Here is a 15,589-nt window from a genome sequence, read left to right on the forward strand (position 1 = left end):
CCACTTCTCAACGTCCAGCTGGCCTGTGACCATAGGCGACACATCATGCAGGTCAATGCCTGGTATCCTGGCAGCAGTCATGATGCCTTCCGCTGTGCCAGCTGCATTTGAGCGAGCATGGCAAACCAAAGGTTGGTCATTAGGCAACCAGGGTTATCTGGTGACGATATGGCTCATGACTCCCGTGCGCAACCAAAGAACATGTGCAGAGCTTGCATACAATGAAAGTCATGCTGCCATATGAAATGTGATAATGCAGACCATTGCTGTGCTGAAACGTTTCTGCTGCCTGGACTGCTCAGGAGCAATCTCGTTATCATAAGGGCGCAGCCCTTGCCATGGCTTGCATCCTAGGGTCTTAAGAGAAGTAGCGGCAGGGATAGTGTAATTTACCAAAATTCTCTGGATTCTGGGGAAGGCTCAGCAGATTGGAAAACTGCAAATGTAAAGCCCCTATTTAAAAAGAAGGCAGACAAAAAGCAGGAAACTATAGACCAGTTAGTTTAACATCTGTGCTTGGGAAAATGTTGGACTCCATTATTAAAGAAGCAGTAGCAGGGCATTGGGAAAAGCATAATTCAGTCAGGCAGAGTCAGCATGGATTTATGAAGGGGAAAGTCATGTTTGATAAATTCATTGGAATTCTTTGAGGATGTAACGAATAGGATGGATAAAGGGGAACCAGTGGATGTGGTGTATTTGGACTTCCAGAAGGCATTTGACAAGGTGCCACATAAAAGGTTACTGCACAAGATAAAAGTTTGCGGGGTTGAGGGTAATATATTAGCATAGATAGAGGATTGGCTAACTAACAGAAAACAGAAAGTCGGGATAAATGGTTCATTCTCGGGTTGGCAATCAGTAACTAGTGGGATGCCGCAGGGATCAGTGATGGGACCCGAACTATTTACAATCTATATTAATGACTTGGAAGAAAGGACCGAGTATAATGTAGCCAAGTTTGCTGACGATATAAAGCTGGGAGGAAAAGCAATGTGTGAGGAGGACACAAAAAATCTGCAAAAGGACATAGACAGGCAAAGTGAGTGAGCAAAAATTGGGCAGATGGAGTATAATATTGGAAAGTGTGTGGTTATGCACTTTGGCAGAAAATAAATCAAAGAGCAAGTTATTTAAATGGAGAAAAATTGCAAAGTGCTGCAATACAGTGGGATCTGGGGGTCCTGGTACATGAAACACAAAAGGTTAGTATACAGGTACAGCAAGTGATCAGGAAGGCCAATGGAATCTTGGCCTTTATTGCAAAGGGGATGGAGCATAAAAGCAGGGAAGTCTTGCTACAGTTATTCAGGGCATTGGTGAGGCCACACCTAGAATACTGCGTACAGTTTTAGTTTCCATATTTAAGAAAGGATATACAGGTTGAACCTCTCTTATCCGGGAATCCCTTACCGGCACCACCCCTCGTCCGGGACCATTCCCGGCCGGCAGATGGCGCATGCTCAGAACGCGACCGTCAAAATCCTACTCACCAATATAATCTTTCTCCTCAATCAGCCGCCTCCTCATCGCCGTGCTGGAACTCCTGCAGCCACAATCCTCGGACCGGCCGCTCCTCCCCACAGCGCTCCCTCCGGGTGGGTCAGGCCGACTTTCTGGGCGCGCTGACACTTCTGGGCCTGCCGACGCTTCTGGGTCCGCGGGCTGACTGACAGTCGATCCAGCCAATCAGCGCACACACATACTTACCCCAGCAACAGCACTTAAAGATGCAGTCCACTGAAACACGTGACCACCCCTCATCCAGCAAAATCCCTCATTTGGGACAGGCCAAGTCCCGAGGGTGCTCCCGGATAAGGGCGGTTCAACCTATACTTGCTTTGGTGGCTGTTCAGAGAAGGTTCACTAGGTTGATTCTGAGGAAGAGGGGATCGACTTATGAGGAAAGGTCGAGTAGGTTGGGCCTCTACTCATTGGAATTCAGAAGAGTGAGAGGTGATCTTATCAAAACGTCTAAGATTATGAGGGGGTTTGACAAGGTGGATGCAGAGAGGATGTTTCCACTGATAGGGGAGACTAGAACTAGGGGGCCTAATCTTAGAATAAGGGGCCGCCCATTTAAAACTGAGATGAGGAGGAATTTCTTCTGAGGGTTGTAAATCTGTGGAAGTTGCTGACTCAGAGAGCTGTGGAAGCTGGGTCATTGAATAAATTTAAGACAGAGATAGACAGTTTCTTAACCGATTAGGGAATGAGGTTATGGGGAGCGGGCAGGGAAGTGGTCCTAAGTCCATGATCAGATGGCCTACTCCTGCTCCTATATCTTATGTTTTTATACAGCAAAGAGGAGGAAGGTAGGAGGCAATATAGATAGCCCTTTTCTGTCCAGGCAGTCTGTGAAGAACCCATCCGACTGTGATACCAGTAACCGCAATCCCAATTCCCCATTCACCAACAGTCCCACACCTAATCTTATCACTGACTATCACAGCATCTGCATGGCCACAATGCAAAAATAAATGCCACCATAAAATAAACATTCCAAACTAAATTTATAAATTAAATCATGCCATGTTGCATACCAAAGTCAACTAATCACCCTTGTGCATTCCCTTATTGACGTTGCCTGTCCTGGTACCCCTACGCAGTGCTACCCCAGTGTCTGCAGCAAGGCTGTTGGAAGGCTGCTGACTTTCAGTGGAGGAGACTGCAGATGGCCTTGGAGGACGACCTTGAGCAAGCTCTGGACCTAGGTGGCCCAGCTGTGGACTGCACCATCTCGGCATGAGCGACAGCAGTCTGGGCTGGCTGGCTGGCAGGTAACAGCAAAGCACTGGCAGAGTGGCAGTGGTGGGAGGACGAATGCTGTCTTCTTGAGAGAGGACAGCAGGTTCGTGCTCCATTGAGCCACTGCCACTTTCCCAGGGTGGCATCTCAGCAATCCTAGTAATCTGTTGGACGACAGATTGCTGGACTGTACAGACACCCTACAATCACCTTTGCACACTTTAATCCACAGCCAAAATGGAAGCAGTCTGAGCTTGCAATGCCACAAGCAGAACTTGCTTGACAGCAGTCTGAGCTTCCACTGAGACATCGGCCATCAGACGCTGCATTATGGTTGGGTCCACAAGTATGTGAACGGAGTTGGCCATCACTTCCATGCTGGAAAGGATGGTCTCCAAACTCTGCGCAAAACCCTGTCCCAAGTTGGTGCCAGACCCCTCCATGCTCCTTGACATTGCATGCAGACTTTCTGGCAGGCTTCCCAACACACCAAGCCTTTTATTGTGCAGACCCTTCTTCTGCAGCCTGCCCCATCACAGTCTTCATCTGAATCCCTCTGGTGAGCTGGCACCTGCGCTATCCTTGCCCCCTGTTCTAGCTGCAGCTCACTCGTGCCTGATATCTCACCACAAACAGATCCTGCCTCTACGCTATCCTCTAAATTACGTGCTGTATCAATATCTGAGCTGGTGGTTCGGAGCGTGAAATCGAGTGATGGCGTGTCTTCATCATCAGCGTTGCCTTGCTGTTCCTCCACTGCCTGGCGTAAGGCCTGTTTTTACCAGCACAAGACTTATAAAGCACAGAAAAATAATTTTTTTCAATAATTTACACATTTAAAAATCTGCGAAATAAGATAAGTTTATTTTTAGCCCCTTTAAAACATGTAAATTTATTTTTCAAAAAATTAAATCTTTGTTTTAAATGTTTAATTAAATGCCATTTTCATTCATTTTAAATATGTGATTTTTTATTTATTTGAAGTGTACATGTATTTTGGGGTGTATTCCTATTCATACTTATGAGGATTCCGTACATATGGAATCCTCATAAGTATGAATGGAGATCCCCTTCTTTCATTGGTTGGGCCGGCTCACATGATCCCAGGGGCGCTTGCAAACCACATGCACCCCTGGGATATGTGTGCCTCTATGCATGTCTATGCGTTGAGACCCAGGACCGCAAGTCGCCGTGGCTCCAGGACCATTAGGTAAGTTCCTACATTTGTTGCTGGTGGAGGCATCTGACCACAGGAAGCCTCCGACCGCAAATTCAGAAACATTAGAGATAATGTTGGCAACAGCATCCTCTGGCTAGCATGGTCCTTCCTTTGGAAATTCCCCATGCCACTGGGGAGATGGAATATAAAGAGGAGAATTTTCAGCCAAGTTCAGAGACAGGTGCACTTGTATCACAGGAGGGCTCAGTGGACCCTTGCGTGCACAAGGAAGTATATATATAGATCTCATCACAGGTTCCTGTACATTCAGAAAAGCTGTGTCTTCACCGCTTACTTTTCACCAATGAGGAAATAGCGGAACTTTGCTGACCCTACAACTGGCCCAGCTCTACCCACGGTGATAAATAGTCATGACTGCCTTGAACTTTTAGGCCATTGACTCCTTTCAGGTGCCACTGATAACATGTTCGCAGTATGTGCATCAGCCATTGGCTCAGTAGGTAGCACACTTGCCTCTGAGTCAGAAGGTTGTGCATTCAAATCCCAGTTCAGAGGCTTGAGCACAAAAATCAAGGCTGACACTCCAGTGCAGTACTGAGGGAGTGCTTCAACCAACATTACTAAAAAAAATTATCTGGTCATTATCACATTGCTGTTTGTCAGAGCTTGCTATGCGCAAATTGGCTGCTGCATTTCATAGAAACATAGAAACATAGAAAATAGGTGCAGGAGTAGGCCATTCGGCCCTTCTAGCCTGCACCGCCATTCAATGAGTTCATGGCTGAACATGCAACTTCAGTACCCCATTCCTGCTTTCTCGCCATACCCCTTGATCCCCCTAGTAGTAAGGACTTCATCTAACTCCTTTTTGAATATATTTAGTGAATTGGCCTCAACAACTTTCTGTGGTAGAGAATTCCACAGGTTCACCACTCTCTGGGTGAAGAAGTTTCTCCTCATCTCGGTCCTAAATGGCTTACCCCTTATCCTTAGACCTGTGACCCTTGGTTCTGGACTTCCCCCAACATTGGGAACATTCTTCCTGCATCTAACCTGTCTGAATCCGTCAGAATTTTAAACGTTTCTATGAGGTCCCCTCTCATTCTTCTGAACTCCAATGAACACAAGCCCAGTGGATCCAGTCTTTCTTGATAGGGCAGTCCCGCCATCCCAGGAATCAGTCTGGTGAACCTTCGCTGCACTCCCTCAAGAATGTCCTTCCTCAAGTTAGGAGACCAAAACTGTACACAATACTCCAGGTGTGGCCTCACCAAGGCCCTGTACAACTGTAGCAACACCTTCCTACCCCTGTACTCAAATCCCCTCGCTATGAAGGCCAACATGCCATTTGCTTTCTTAACCGCCTGCTGTACCGCATGCCAACCTTCAATGACTGATGTACCATGACACCCAGGTCTCGTTGCACCTCCCCTTTTCCTAATCTGTCACCATTCAGATAATAGTCTGTCTCTCTGTTTTTACCACCAAAGTGGATAACCTCACATTTATCCACATTATACTTCATCTGCCATGCATTTGCCCACTCACCTAACCTATCCAAGTCACTCTGCAGCCTCATAGCATCCTCCTCGCAGCTCACACTGCCACCCAACTTAGTGTCATCCGCAAATTTGGAGATACTACATTTAATCCCCTCCTCTAAATCATTAATGTACAGTGTAAACAGCTGGGGCCCCAGCACAGAACCTTGCGGTACCCCACTAGTCACTGCCTGCCATTCTGAAAAGTCCCCATTTACTCCTACTCTTTGCTTCCTGTCTGACAACCAGTTCTCAATCCATGTCAGCACACTATCCCCAATCTCATGTGCTTTAACTTTGCACATTAATCTCTTGTGTGGGACCTTGTCGAAAGCCTTCTGAAAGTCCAAATATACCACATCAACTGGTTCTCCCTTGTCCACTCTACTGGAAACATCCTCAAAAAATTCCAGAAGATTTGTCAAGCATGATTTCCCTTTCACAAATCCATGCTGACTTGGACCTATCATGTCACCTCTTTCCAAATGCGCTGCTATGACATCCTTAATAATTGATTCCATCATTTTACCCACTACTGAGGTCAGGCTGACCGGTCTATAATTCCCTGTTTTCTCTCTCCCTCCTTTTTTAAAAAGTGGGGTTACATTGGCTACCCGCCACTCGATAGGAACTGATCCAGAGTCAATGGAATGTTGGAAAATGACTGTCAATGCATCCGCTATTTCCAAGGCCACCTCCTTAAGTACTCTGGGATGCAGTCCATCAGGCCCTGGGGATTTATCGGCCTTCAATCCCATCAATTTCCCCAACACAATTTCCTGACTAATAAGGATTTCCCTCAGTTCCTCCTCCTTACTAGACCCTCTGACCCCTTTTATATCCGTAAGATTGTTTGTGTCCTCCTTAGTGAATACCGAACCAAAGTACTTGTTCAATTGGTCTGCCATTTCTTTGTTCCCCGTTATGACTTCCCCTGATTCTGACTGCAGGGGACCTACGTTTGTGTTTACTAACCTTTTTCTCTTTACATATCTATAGAAACTTTTGCAATCTGTCTTAATGTTCCCTGCAAGCTTCTTCTCGTACTCCATTTCCCCTGCCCTAATCAAACCCTTTGTCCTCCTCTGCTGAGTTCTAAATTTCTCCCAGTCCCCGGGTTCGCTGCTATTTCTGGCCAATTTGTATGCCACTTCCTTGGCTTTAATACTATCCCTGATTTCCCTTGATAGCCACGGTTGAGCCACCTTCCCTTTTTTATTTTTACGCCAGATAGGAATGTACAATTGTTGTAGTTCATCCATGCGGTCTCTAAATGTCTGCCATTACCCATCCACAGTCAACCCCTTAAGCAGCATTCACCAATCTATCCTAGCCAATTCACGCCTCATACCTTCAAAGTTACCCTTCTTTAAGTTCTGGACCATGGTCTCTGAATTAACTGTTTCATTCTCCATATTATGGTCACTCTTTCCCAAGGGACCTTGCACAACGAGATTGCTAATTAATCCTCTCTCATTACACAACACCCAGTCTAAGATGGCCTCCCCCCTAGTTGGTTCCTCGACATATTGGTCTAAAAAACCATCCCTTATGCACTCCAGGAAATCCTCCTCCACCGTATTGTTTCCAGTTTGGTTAGCCCAATCTATGTGCATATTAAAGTCACCCATTATAACTGCTGCACCTTTATTGCATGCACCTCTAATTTCCTGTTTGATGCCCTCCCCAACATCACGACTACTGTTTGGAGGTCTGTGCACAACTCTCTCTAACGTTTTTGCCCTACATTACATAGTGACTACACTTCAAAAAGTATTTCATTAGCTCTAAAGCACTTTGGGATGTCCAGTGGTCATGAAAGGCACTATATAAATGCATGTATTTCTTTTTTTCTATACAGCAGGTAAATAAACCATTGTCTGCCAAGGCCAACAACTCACATAACTATCCCTATGGATGAGGAACATCAACAGGAACAGGCTCTTTACTTTTCTAGAGTAGCTAACCTCCCAAATGTGAAAGGCCTCATGGATGCAACCCATGTGGTCCTTTCATCAACGCTATTGCTTTTATGAACAGGAAGAATGATTCCATTCCATCAATGTGTATGGCCATAGCAACTGCTTCATGTAGTTGGTTGCAGGTACTCTGCAATTTTCCAGATGCATTCATTCTGTCCAGTCTACAGTCTCACCCTTATTTCAGGATCATTCTACCCTAGAAGGATGGATCCTGGGGTGAACAGCGATACCCTTTGGAGGCCTGCTGGTGACACCACACACAATTCTAGAACTGCAGCTAAAGAATATATGAGACAGATGAAACAAATCTATAAAGATTTAAATTAAACACACAATTGGACTGCTCAAACAACGATGCCATTCTCTGGATATGTCAAGGGGGATACTGCTTTACAGCCACAAAAAGGTGTCCAAGTTAAAGCCGTGTGTTGCATGCCATATTTTTTCCTTCAAGAGAAGAATCACCATGCAGCAAGAGCAAGATTCTGAAGGGACTGAAGAAGTAACAGCAATGGCACTGATTGTCAGGATTTTCCAGCTATACTGGAACAGCAATGACTAGCAAATCCCCCATGGAGAACAAATGCTTCAAAATTTTTGAAACGTCCAGCACAAGAATTCCTATAGTATATTCCCCATTAACTGTTACACCAATCCCACATAACATCATCATCATAGGCGGTCCCTCGTATCGAGGATGACTTGCTTCCACGCCACAAAGGGATGAGTTCACAGGTGTTTCAATGAAGGACCTAATATTCCAGGTCCCGAACTACATGTTGAAGGATGGAAGATGCCTGTGCATGGATTTTTTTTTAACGTGTGGTGGCCGTTGCACACCAGCCACCACACGGGTTTGACAGAGCTAGCTCTTGGTCCAGTGGCAAGACCAGCTCTGCTCGTGCACACACATATTACAGTGTGGGCTGGCCCGTGCTGCCTCTGGACCCTTGCCTCTTCTGGGCCCTGAACTCACGCCTCACCTGGGCCCCGATCACGTGTATTTTGCCTGAATGAAAATAGACTGAAGATTTGTCCCAGTGTAACCTATGCTGTTATGAAATGTGTGCGTCTTTGAGTGAGCCCTGCAATTGTGTAGAAAGGGGTTGTGTAAAGAGATGGTCTTTGGATGGAGGTGTAAAACAAGGAAACGGTATCCATGTGTGATAGTGACACAGCCTTGTGGTCAGTCAGGTCGGGGACTTCACAGGAGCATACCACATCAAGGTACAGTGCATGCTGGAGAGCGACTGCTGGGATGAGGGTGACTGGATTGGACGTCACCAAAATCCCAGGTCTAACCCTCAGAGAAACATAGAAACATAGAAAATAGGTGCAGGAGTAGGCCATTCAGCCCTTCTAGCCTGCACCGCCATTCAATGAGTTCATGGCTGAACATGAAACTTCAGTACCCCCTTCCTGCTTTCTCGCCATAACCCTTGATCCCCCGAGTAGTAAGGACTTCATCTAACTCCCTTTTGAATATATTTAGTGAATTGGCCTCAACTACTTTCTGTGGTAGAGAATTCCACAGGTTCACCACTCTCTGGGTGAAGAAGTTTCTCCTCATCTCGGTCCTAAATGGCTTACCCCTTATCCTCAGACTGTGACCCCTGGTTCTGGACTTCCCCAACATTGGGAACATTCTTTCTGCATCTAACCTGTCTAAACCCGTCAGAATTTTAAACGTTTCTATGAGATCCCCTCTCATTCTTCTGAACTCCAGTGAATACAAGCCCAGTTGATCCAATCTTTCTTGATAGGTCAGTCCCGCCATCCCGGGAATCAGTCTGGTGAACCTTCGCTGCACTCCCTCAATAGCAAGAATGTCCTTCCTCAAGTTAGGAGACCAAAACTGTACACAATACTCCAGGTGTGGCCTCACCAAGGCCCTGTACAACTGTAGCAACACCTCCCTGCCCCTGTATTCAAATCCCCTCGCTATGAAGGCCAACATGCCATTTGCTTTCTTAACCGCCTGCTGTACCTGCATGCCAACCTTCAATGACTGATGTACCATGACACCCAGGTCTCGTTGCACCTTCCCTTTTCCTAATCTGTCACCATTCAGATAATAGTCTGTCTCTCTGTTTTTACCACCAAAGTGGATAACCTCACATTTATCCACATTATACTTCATCTGCCATGCATTTGCCCACTCACCTAACCTATCCAAGTCACTCTGCAGCCTAATAGCATCCTCCTCGCAGCTCACACTGCCACCCAACTTAGTATCATCTGCAAATTTGGAGATACTGCATTTAATCCCCTCGTCTAAATCATTAATGTACAATGTAAACAGCTGGGGCCCCAGCACAGAACCTTGCGGCACTCCACTAGTCACTGCCTGCCATTCTGAAAAGTACCCGTTTACTCCTACTCTTTGCTTCCTGTCTGACAACCAGTTCTCAATCCACATCAGCACACTACCCCCAATCCCATGTGCTTTAACTTTGCACATTAATCTCTTGTGTGGGACCTTGTCGAAAGCCTTCTGAAAGTCCAAATATACCACATCAACTGGTTCTCCTTTGTCCACTTTACTGGAAACATTCTCAAAAAATTCCAGAAGATTTGTCAAGCATTCCTCCTCAATTCCATTTTAAATGGGCGACCCCTTATTCTGAAACTATGTCCCCAGTTCTAGATTCCCCCACAAGGGGAAATATCCTCTCTGTATCTACCCTGTCCAAGCCCCTTCAGAATCTTATACATTTCAATAAGATCACCTCTCATTCTTGTAAACTTCAATGAGTATAGTGTCCACTCAGCATTTAACCTGTCTTTTCCTTTTCAGATGCTGACTGACCTGTTGTATATTTCTGGCATTTTATTTTCATTTCACATTTACCATAAGAACATAAGAATTAGGAACAGGTGTAAGCCATCTAGCCCCTCGAGCCTGCTCCGCCATTCAACAAGATCGTGGCTGATCTGGCTGTGGACTCAGCTCCACTAACCCGCCCGCTCCTCGTAACCCTTAATTCCCTTATTGGTTAAAAATCTATCTATCTGTGACTTGAATACACTCAATGAGCTAGCCTCAACTGCTTCCTTGGGCAGAGAATTCCACAGATTCACAACCCTCTGGGAGAAGAAATTCCTTCTCATCTCGATTTTAAATTGGCTCCCCCGTATTTTGAGGCTGTGCCCCCTAGTTCTAGTCTCCCCGACCAGTGGAAACAACCTCTCTGCCTCTATCTTGTCTATCCCTTTCATTATTTTAAATGTTTCTATAAGATCACCCCTCATCCTTCTGAACTCATAAGAACATAAGAATTAGGACAGGAGTAGGCCATCTAGCCCCTCGAGCCTGCTCCGCCATTCAATAAGATCATGGCTGATCTGGCCGTGGACTCAGCTCCACTTACCCGCCCACTCCCCGTAACCCTTAATTCCCTTATTGGTTAAAAATCTATCTATCTGTGACTTGAATACATTCAATGAGCTAGCCTCAACTGCTTCCTTGGGCAGAGAATTCCACAGATTCACAACCCTCTGGGAGAAGAAATTCCTTCTCAACTCGGTTTTAAATTGGCTCCCCTGTATTTTGAGGCTGTGCCCCCTAGTTCTAGTCTCCCCGACCAGTGGAAACAACCTCTCCGCCTCTATCTTGTCTATCCCTTTCATTATTTTAAATGTTTCTATAAGATCACCCCTCATCCTTCTGAACTCCCAACGAGTAAAGACCCAGTCTACTCAATCTATCATCATAAGGTAATCCCCTCATCTCCGGAATCAGCCTAGTGAATCGTCTCTGTACCCCCTCCAAAGCTAGTATATCCTTCCTTAAGTAAGGAGACCAAAACTGCACGCAATACTCCAGGTACGGCCTCACCAATACCCTGTACAGTTGCAGCAGACCTCCCTGCTTTTGTACTCCATCCCTCTCGCAATGAAGGCCAACATTCCATTCGCCTTCCTGATTACCTGCTGCACCTGCAAACTAACTTTTTGGGATTCATGCACAAGGTGGGTGGTGTGATTTGACCCATCCACCTCCATGGCACGAACCTGGTATTGCAGTACTTCCAGGAACGGTGCAGTGGCTCTAGGCCTTTTGGCTAAGAGCATTGGCGCAGAGTGATCCTTGATGTGTGCAAGGTGACCTCTGGCATTTGTGATTTGACAAAGAATTGGAAAGATTGGCTACGAAAAATATTTTCATGCACAAGGACCCCCAGGTCCATTTCCAGCGGTTGGTGATTTTCTTTATCTATAATAAAAAATCAGTGGCAACTGACCCCCTCCCTCACCCCGGTAGAAAGTGACATTCCTGGACCGAGATTGCAGGTATGGTTACGCCCAGCTTCAATGCCCCTCCACAATCAAATCATCCGTCAACATTCACCGTCAGAGCTCCTGAAGAATGAAGAAACATTTTGTTACGGTCCCGTGGAACTGGACCCAAACACAAGGGGGAGGGTAGTGGTGAAGGGAAGGATGAGGAAAGATCCCATTGCCACATTACAGACAGTCCATCCTCTGTTTCACTGTGGCGAGAGAGGTAAAGAATGAATGGGTCAATGCATAATAGTGCTGCACAACATTCCCAGGGGCTGTTTGGAATAGGTCACATCCTGCTCTGTGACACTTACACCACCTCCCGGCCAGTGTTTACTTACCCACTATCCCCACAATGAAGTAACCGATGATAACATCATGACCCCAGCCTGCACCTCACCAAGCATGAATGCAAAACCAGTCATGTGTTCAAGCAGAAAAGTCTAATCACACAAAGGAACTCCCAACACCAATCTCAAGTGCAAACTTTTACAATTTATTCATGAAAAATATTGCTGCTTCTTGTGTTTGTGTTCTTCCCCCGATGCTACACTTTGGTTGCAGTGCATGGTGAAGGTATTTATTAACTAGCCCCGTGGTCTTTCTGTGTGCTATGCAGAGTGGTTGGCTGCTGGCTTTCTTCGAGGGGTTCCTGAGATGAGAGTACCTCATTACCTCCGTGTAATATGCAAGGTATAATGACGCTGCCCTTACAAAACAGTACGTCCTTTGACATATTGCGAGCAGTGGTATGGGAGATTCGCTATTTGCTTCAGTAAATTTGCAGTACTACAGCAATGGGGGAACCACCATCGCAATTAGATAGGAGTAGGACCACGGTTCATGGTGTGCTCCAGATCCTGCACGAAATGAGCAATGCAACTGCAAGTCGAGCACTCTTAAAGAGAGTTTGGACTGTGACATTCCCTGAACGTTCGGTGTGTCCTGGCAACTACCCCTGAGCCTGGCACCAGGTCAATCACTACTTCCTGCGCCTCTTTGCTGTGAACTCTGGCGGGCGGAGCGTTACTCACTGGATGCACCGGCTGTCTCCATACACTCTCTGCTCCGCTGGTACACGGCGTTCGCCGCGTCTTCCTCAGTCTCACGCGCCATGTCTCCTCGAAATTTAGACTCGTCCGCGTCCCTTTGCTGTCGCCACGGCAACAGACAGGCCTCCGAAAGTTGCTGTTTCCATGGCACCGAGGGAACATTTCGGGGATGGAGTCTGTATTCCGTGCAGGGGCGCACTATTGACGCTGACGTGAGAATATGTCGTGGTCACGTGGTGTCAACGTAAACAATGCTGACCGAATTGTGAAGATCCGCTGCACTGGCTGGAGGAGCCGTGAGTGTAAATCAGAACATAGAATTAGGAGCAGGAGCAGGCCATTCAGCCCCTCGAGCCTGCGCCGCCATTCAATAAAATTATGGCTGATCTTTTTCAACACCACTTTCCTACACTATCTTCATATCCCTTGATACCCTTAATATTCAAAAATCTATCGATCTCTGTCTTGTATATACTCAAAAAACTGAGGCTGCACGGCCCTCTGGAATATAGAATTCCAAAGATTCGCCACCCTCTGAGTGAAGAATGTTTTCCTCATCTCAGTCCTGAATGGCCGACCCCTTATTCTGAGACTGTGACCCCTGGTTCTAGACTCTCCAGCCGGAGGAAACATCCTCCCTGCATCTACCCTGTCAAGCCCTGTAAGAATGTTGTATATTTCAATGAGATCACCTCTCATTCTTCTAAACTCTAGAGAATATAGACGTAGTCTACTTAATCTCTCCTCATAGGTCAATCCCGCCCCCATCCCAGGAATCAGTCTGGTGAACCTTCGTTGCACTCCCTCTATGGCAAGTATATCCTTCCTTAGGTAAGGAAACCAAAACTTTAGACAATACTCCAGGTGTAGTTTCACCAAGGCCCTATATAAAAGTAAGATCTTATACTCTAATCCTCTTGTAATAAAGGCCAACATACCATTTACTTTCTTAATTGCTTGCTGTACCTGCACATTAACTTTCAATGATTCGTATACAAGAACACCAACATTTCCCAATCTCTCACCGTGTAAAAAATACTCTGCTTTTCTATTTTTCCTTCCAAAGTGGATAACTTCACATTTCTCCACATTATATTCCATTTGCCATGTTCTTGCCCATTCGCTTAGCCTGTCCGTATCCCCTTGAATTCTTTTTGCATTCTCCTCACAACTTACATTCCACCTAGCTTTGTATCATCAGTAAACTAGGATATATTACATTTGGTCCCCTCATCTAAATCATTGATATAGATTGTAAATAGCTGAGGCCCAAGCACTGATCCTTGTGGTACCCCACTAATTACAATCTGCCAACCCGAAAATTACCTGTTTATTCCTACTCTCTGTTTTCTGTCCGTTAACTAATCCTCAATCCATGCTAGTATATTACCCTAAATCCCATTTGCCCTAATTTTGTTTAATAACCTCCCGTGTGGCACCTTATCGAAAGCCTTCAGAAAATCTAAATACACCACATCCACTGGTTCCCCTTTATTTATTTACAACCTCAAAAAAAAGTACCGTGTTACCACGTCCTTAATAATAAATTCTAGCTCTCGCTAATTTACTCTCATATTCTATTTTCCCTTTCTTTACTGTCTGTACTGGGTGACAGGAGTGAGCTACATCCCAACCTATCTAAATGCAGCTTTGTTTATTTTTTTTAAGATTGACACATTAAGAGAGGTCACAAAATCTTAAATGAGTTATCACTTCTACGGATCTCACAGCATTTCAATTACCTTTTTTTTATGCAGACATGACATTAATCTGTAAATAGGCTGTTCCCTGGTTCCATTAATTTGACTCTGATCACTGATACTTGAAGCCACGCAAGTTCCAATTGGCTTCAAATATATGGGGTGTGAAATCACAATATCGTTTGAAAGTGAATTGGAGTTGGCCCTCTGAGACCATATAGGCTTTGTCAAGAATATAAATTAAAATTTCTCAAATGGCTTAGTTGCTAAATGCACTGCTTGTGGAATGGACCATGACATTCCCAGGTTTAATCTGTGTTGAGATAGCTGTTCTCATAGGATAGCAAGCTAGAGAGTAGAAAACCATGTAGAATTCCTGCTCAGAGGAAGGTAAAAATGGAAAGTATGAGGATGTGGAAGAGCCACTACTGGAGATAAGGATTCAAAAGAAAACAGTATTATTGGAGCACAGTTAATTAGAAGGCCATTCAGCCCATTTTAAATATTGCACTATTCAATTAAATGATTTCAAGGTCTCAGTGGGGCGCTGCAGGGGTGCTGTTACCAGAGCTGCACCCAATTTCAGGTGACTTTCATTCAGTGATAATCAGCCTCCTGCTCAATCCAGTTCTTAAAGGCGATGTCGGTTCAGGCAGCACCTGGTCATTTTTATTATTGCTGGAGTTCACTGAGAGCTGGAAGGAAGGTCTGCGATGGCTTCTCCAATGCCTCTTAGAAGGGCTACTTGGTTCAATGATCTAGCATTGGAAACATTGGTGGGGGCAGTGGAGAGAAGGAGGGATGCGCTGTTCCCTCCATCTGGGAGAAGGCCAACACCACAGGTTTTTAGGGCCATGTGGGCACAGGTGGCTGCGGAGGTGTTGGCCAGCAGTGTGGTCGACAGAAGCCCAACACGGTGCTGGAAGAAATTCAACAACCTCAGTCGGATGGTCAAGGTGAGTACATGTTTTCACAACTCTTGCATACCAGCCTCTGAACCTCTGCACACTCTGCAAACCAGCACTTAACCCAGCAGGCAACCACCAACCATCTGTACCTACTCACAGTCATATCCTCATTTCACGCCTTGCCGATGTTTACA

At 45.7% G+C, this 15,589-nt stretch overlaps 2 protein-coding genes across 4 annotated transcripts in view; one reads left to right on the forward strand and one right to left on the reverse strand.

Annotated features, from left to right (window-relative positions):
- The window catches only part of LOC139275053 (uncharacterized protein C11orf97-like), a 101,140-nt gene extending 88,135 nt beyond the window's left edge, over window positions 1-13,005 (reverse strand). For all 3 annotated transcript variants that reach the window (XM_070891978.1, XM_070891979.1, XM_070891976.1), the window contains exon 1: window positions 12,770-13,005. In XM_070891978.1, the coding sequence (XP_070748079.1) occupies window positions 12,770-12,851 (82 nt within the window). In that variant the 5' untranslated portion in view covers window positions 12,852-13,005. The remainder of the gene's footprint in view (window positions 1-12,769) is intronic.
- Window positions 13,002-15,589, forward strand: part of mre11a (MRE11 homolog A, double strand break repair nuclease) — a 97,575-nt gene continuing 94,987 nt past the window's right edge. The window contains exon 1 of the mRNA XM_070891972.1: window positions 13,002-13,083. The gene's annotated coding sequence lies outside the window, so the exon portion shown is untranslated. The remainder of the gene's footprint in view (window positions 13,084-15,589) is intronic.

Source organism: Pristiophorus japonicus, chromosome 10 (assembly GCF_044704955.1).
Source record: "Pristiophorus japonicus isolate sPriJap1 chromosome 10, sPriJap1.hap1, whole genome shotgun sequence".
In the NCBI taxonomy this organism is placed as follows: domain Eukaryota; kingdom Metazoa; phylum Chordata; class Chondrichthyes; family Pristiophoridae; genus Pristiophorus; species Pristiophorus japonicus.